At 55.6% G+C, this 5,614-nt stretch overlaps 2 protein-coding genes across 2 annotated transcripts; one reads left to right on the top strand and one right to left on the bottom strand.

The window, feature by feature from the left end:
* Positions 1 to 1,583: 1,583 nt before the first annotated feature.
* Positions 1,584 to 2,201, bottom strand: LOC138366776 (spore coat protein SP65-like). Its single transcript, XM_069328054.1, has one exon. It carries the CDS (start codon positions 2,199 to 2,201, stop codon positions 1,584 to 1,586), a length of 618 nt encoding a protein of 205 aa, XP_069184155.1.
* Positions 2,202 to 2,377: 176 nt separating this feature from the next.
* LOC138366775 (cuticle protein 38-like) lies at positions 2,378 to 3,100 on the top strand. Its single transcript, XM_069328053.1, has one exon. It carries the CDS (start codon positions 2,378 to 2,380, stop codon positions 3,098 to 3,100), a length of 723 nt encoding a protein of 240 aa, XP_069184154.1.
* The last annotated feature ends 2,514 nt before the right edge of the window (positions 3,101 to 5,614 follow it).

Below are 5,614 nucleotides of genomic sequence, written 5' to 3'. Positions count from 1 at the left end.
TCCCCTGGTCCTTATATTGTCTCCCCCCTGGTCCTTATACTGTCTCCCCCCTGGTCCTTACACTGTCTCCCCCCCCTCTGGTCCTTATACTGTCCCCTCCCCATGTATACTCTCCCCCCGTGTATACTCACCTCATGTATACTCTCCCCACGTATACTCTCCTCCGTGTATACTCTCCCCATGTATACTCTCCCCATGTATACTCTCCTCCGTGTATACTCTCCCCATGTATACTCTCCCCATGTATACTCTCCGTGTATACTCTCCCCATGTATACTCTCCCCATGTATACTCTCCTCCGTGTATACTCTCCCCATATATACTCTCCCCATGTACTCTCCCCATGTATACTCTCCCCATGTATACTCTCCTCCGTGTATACTCTCCCCATGTATACTCTCCTCCGTGTATACTCTCCCCATGTATACTCTCCCCATGTATACTCTCCATGTATACTCTCCCCATGTATACTCTCCTCCGTGTATACTCTCCCCATATATACTCTCCCATGTATACTCTCCCCATGTATACTCTCCCCATGTATACTCTCCTCCGTGTATACTCTCTCCATGTATACTCTCCTCCGTGTATACTCTCCTCCGTGTATACTCTCCCCATGTATACTCTCCCCATGTATACTCTCCCCATGTATACTCTCCCCATGTATATCTCCCCATGTATACTCTCCCTATGTATACTCTCCTCCGTGTATACTCTCCCTATGTATACTCTCCTCTGTGTATACTATCCCCATGTATACCTCCCCATGTATACTCTCCCCATCGTTGTAACATAGTCAGTGGCGGCCATCATCAGGTGACACTGGTGGCTTCCCTCACCTCCCCTCAAGCTCCTACCTTCCCCCCCCCCCTTACCTTCCTTCCTTCCTTCTTCTCCTTGCCTCTCCCCTCATCCCATTCCCCTCATCTTCTTCCCCTCACCGTGTCCTCCCCTCAGCCTCACCGTGTCCTCCCCTCACCCCTCACCTCCCCTCCCCTCACCGTCCCCTCATCCCTCACCGTCCCCTCATCCCTCACCTTCCCTTCACCCCTCACCGTCCCCTCACCCCTCACCTTCCCTCACCCCTCACCGTCCCCTCACCCCTCACCGTCCCCTCCCTCCCCTCACCGTCCCTCATCCCTCACCGTCCCCTCATCCCTCACCTTCCCCTCACCCCTCACCGTCCCCTCACCCCTCACCTTCCCCTCACCCCTCACCGTCCCCTCACCCCTCACCGTCCCCTCCCCCTCACCCCTCACCGTCCCCTCACCCCTCCCTGTGTCCTCCCCTCACCCCTCACCGTCCCCTCATCCCTCACCGTCCCCTCATCCCTCACCTTCCCCTCACCCCTCACCTTCCCCTCCCCTCACCGTCCCCTCACCCCTCACCGTCCCCTTCCCTCACTACCGTGTGGGGTAATGATCTTGTACGGGGACCATTGGGGCGTGACTGGCGGGTGGACCCGTCTTAGTCTCGTGTTACGTGGCTCACCATCACAGCCTGAGTGATCCGCTGCACGAGGTCACAGCCACCAGTTGGTGAGGCGGGGGCTTGGGAGCTAGAGCTCGGCCATTCAAGCGGATTTAGGGCTTATTACACTGTGATATTGTGATGCCTGTGGCCCATGTAGCAGGTGTGGCCCATGTAGCAGGTGTGGCCCATGTAGCAGGTGTGGTCCAAGCAGCAGCTGTGGTCCATGTAGCAGGTGTGGTCCATGTAGCAGGTGTGACCCATGTAGCAGCTGTGGTCCATGCAGCAGCTGTGGCCCATGTAGCAGGTGTGGTCCATGTAGCAGGTGTGGCCCATGTAGCAGCTGTGGCCCATGTAGCAGGTGTGGTCCAAGCAGCAGCTGTGGCCCATGTAGCAGGTGGGCCCATGTAGCAGGTGTGGCCCATGTAGCAGCTGTGGCCCATGCAGCAGGTGTGGTCCATGTAGCAGGTGTGACCCATGTAGCAGCTGTGGTCCATGCAGCAGGTGTGGCCCATGCAGCAGGTGTGGTCCATGTAGCAGCTGTGGTCCATGCAGCAGGTGTGACCCATGTAGCAGCTGTGGTCCATGTAGCAGCTGTGACCCATGTAGCAGCTGTGACCCATGTAGCAGCTGTGACCCATGTAGCAGCTGTGACCCATGTAGCAGCTGTGGTCCATGCAGCAGCTGTGGTCCATGTAGCAGGTGTGGTCCATGTAGCAGGTGTGGCCCATGTAGCAGCTGTGCCATGTAGCAGGTGTGGTCCAAGCAGCAGCTGTGGCCCATGCAGCAGGTGTGGTCCATGTAGCAGGTGTGGTCCATGTAACAGCTGTGGCCCATGCAGCAGCTGTGGTCCATGCAGCAGGTGTGGTCCATGTAGCAGCTGTGGCCCATGTAGCAGCTGTGACCCATGCAGCAGCTGGGTCCATGCAGCAGCTGTGACCATGTAGCAGCTGTGGCCCATGCAGCAGCTGTGGCCCATGCAGCAGCTGTGACCCATGTAGCAGCTGTGACCCATGCAGCAGCTGTGGTCCATGCAGCAGCTGTGACCCATGTAGCAGCTGTGACTCATGCAGCAGCTGTGGTCCATGCAGCAGCTGTGACCCATGTAGCAGCTGTGGCCCATGTAGCAGCTGTGACCCATGTAGCAGCTGTGACCCATGCAGCAGCTGTGGTCCATGCAGCAGCTGTGACCCATGAAGCAGCTGTGACCCATGTAGCAGCTGTGGCCCATGCAGCAGCTGTGACCCATGCAGCAGCTGTGACCCATGCAGCAGCTGTGGTCCATGCAGCAGCTGTGGCCCATGTAGCAGCTGTGACCCATGCAGCAGCTGTGGCCCATGCAGCAGCTGTGACCCATGTAGCAGGTGTGGTCCATGTAGCAGCTGTGGTCCATGTAGCAGCTGTGACCCATGTAGCAGCTGTGACCCATGCAGCAGCTGTGACCCATGCAGCAGCTGTAACCCATGCAGCATCTGTGACCCATGCAGCAGCTGTAACCCATGCAGCAGCTGTAACCAATGCAGCAGCTGTGACCCATGCAGCAGCTGTGACCCATGCAGCAGCTGTGACCCATGCAGCAGCTGTGACCCATGCAGCAGCTGTGGTCCATGTAGCAGTGTGGTCCATGTAGCAGCTGTGGTCCATGTAGCAGCTGTGGCCCATGTAGCAGCTGTGGTCCATGCAGCATGTGTGACCCATGTAGCAGCTGTGGTCCATGTAGCAGCTGTGGTCCATGTAGCAGCTGTGGTCCATGTAGCAGGAGTGGCCCATGCAGCAGCTGTGGCCCATGCAGCAGCTGTGACCCATGCAGCAGCTGTAACCCATGCAGCAGCTGTGACCCATGCAGCAGCTGTAACCCATGCAGCAGCTGTGACCCATGCAGCAGCTGTGACCCATGCAGCAGCTGTGACCCATGCAGCAGCTGTGACCCATGCAGCAGCTGTAACCCATGCAGCAGCTGTAACCCATGCAGCAGCTGTGACCCATGCAGCAGCTGTGAACCCATGCAGCAGCTGTAACCCATGCAGCAGCTGTGACCCATGCAGCAGCTGTGACCCATGCAGCAGCTGTGACCCATGCAGCAGCTGTGACCCATGCAGCAGCTGTAACCCATGCAGCATCTGTGACCCATGCAGCAGCTGTAACCCATGCAGCAGCTGTAACCCATGCAGCAGCTGTGACCCATGCAGCAGCTGTGACCCATGCAGCAGCTGTGGCCCATGCAGCAGCTGTACCCATGCAGCAGCTGTGACCCATGCAGCAGCTGTGACCCATGCAGCAGCTGTGACCCATGCAGCAGCTGTGAGTCGAAACAGTTCCCACAGCCATCTCAAGGCCTAACCCCTAGTGCCCCCCTGGAATATGATCCGCAAGTGAGTTTACAACCAGGTACCCAATTAGGGGCCGGTTTGAAGAGAAGCGAGCGGTTAAGGTACGGTCTTCCGGCGCTTTGGTCGCCGCCATTGGTCGACCTGGTCGGTGTGTATCTGGTCGGACCCAATCACCCAGCGGTGATTGGGCCCGACCCAATTGCCAGTCAGGGCTCGTGTGATTAGCTCAGCCTCGTTAACAGGATCGTAGAGGGTATAGATCCGTTAATGAGCGAACTAGCCTTGTTACGAGGGGCAGACTCGTTACTTCCTGTGCTAGATATGTGGATCATTTGATGAATGGGTGATGGATCTCTACCTCATCACACAAGGACCTACACCCCCCCCCCTCTCTCTCTCTCTCTCTCTCTCTCTCTTCTCTCTCTCTCTCTCTCTCTCTCTCTCTCTCTCTCTCTCTCTCTCTCTCTCTCACCCCCCTCCCTCTCTCCCTCCCTCCTCCCCCCCCCCCACCCTACACCAAATGCCCACACCGTCATCACACCTTAACAATAACGAACTATGGTTGTCGAATTCCGTAGAATTACGTGACAAATCTTCAAGGTCTCGGGGACAAAACAAAAAAAAAAAAACTCGCGACAATATATAAACAAAATAGCCGCTGGAGACAGTGTTGTCTAAACCCTGTACGTCGTGAACATTATGACCTAGCATAATGCTTACTTAGCATATCCCGTGTATGCTACATAAGCGCTGTTAGGATGGCACTGTGTTCAGAGAGCAGCAAGCGTTTGTACGGTAGATCCAGGCTCTTGACAGGGAGCGCCTGACAGCTGGGTGGACAGCGCCTCGGATTCGTAGTCCTGAGGTTCCGGGTTCTATCCCGGTGGAGGCGGAGACAAATGGGTAAATGTGTTTTTTTCACCCTGATGCCCATGTTACCTAGCAGTAAATAGGTACCTGGGAGTTAGACAGTTGCTAGGGGCTGCTTCCTGGGAGGTATGTAACAAAAAGGAGGCCTGGTCGAGGACCGGGCCGCGGGGACGCTAAGCCCCGAAATCATATCAAGATAACCTCAAGATAACCTCCTGGGCCACTAGCTGTGGGAGTGGGGCGTCTCATCTTGGGCCACCAGCTGTGGGAGTGGGGTCTCATCTTGGGCCACCAGCTGTGGAGTGGGGCGTCTCATTTTGGGCCACCAGCTGTGGGAGTGGGGCGTCTCATCTTGGGCCACCAGCTGTGGGAGGGGCGTCTCATCTTGGGCCACCAGCTGTGGGAGTGGGGCGTCTCATCTTGGAGTAATGTTTCTAACATTGGGTCCTCTAACATTGGGTCTTCTAACATTGGGTCCTCTAACATTGGGTCCTCTAACATTGGGATGGTGTTCCACACCCTGATGGCTTGGTGCTGCAGTCTGATGATTAGTGGCTGTGTGTTCAGGAGTTCGTGGAGCTCCTGGATTGTCTGATCATATGGTGGACGGTGTTTTGCTGCTCTCCTTAGCGCCTTATTTTGCACTGCTTGCAGTTTGTTCATGTTAATTTTCTTGACGTTATGCACAGGTACTGGAGAGAATGGAAGACGCTGCCGGACTTTCCATGACTTTTCAAAGTCATTTGTGAATTCTTTTGTAGCAATGATTTTGTTGGCTAGTATCGTCTTAGACTTCCTGGGTGGAGATTATTTGCGTGACGTCATCCAGATAAGTGGTATACTCCCTCTCCCCCCCCCCTTGAGAGTAGGGGACAGGTCAGCTGTGTATATTTTTTTTTTTTTTTATATGCAAGAGTGTTACATTCTTGTACAGCCACTAGTAC

Source organism: Procambarus clarkii, chromosome 20, assembly GCF_040958095.1.
Source record: "Procambarus clarkii isolate CNS0578487 chromosome 20, FALCON_Pclarkii_2.0, whole genome shotgun sequence".
Taxonomy (NCBI): Eukaryota; Metazoa; Arthropoda; class Malacostraca; order Decapoda; family Cambaridae; genus Procambarus; species Procambarus clarkii.
Note: the sequence above shows the minus strand (reverse complement) of the source record. Positions and strands in the feature narration are given on the sequence as shown.

Coding starts and splice junctions, on each gene's coding strand:
- LOC138366775 (XM_069328053.1), top strand. CDS start 2,378: ATGCAGCAGCTGGGTCCATGCAGCAGCTGTGACCATGTAGCAGCTGTG.
- LOC138366776 (XM_069328054.1), bottom strand. CDS start 2,201: ATGGGCCACACCTGCTACATGGACCACACCTGCTACATGGACCACAGC.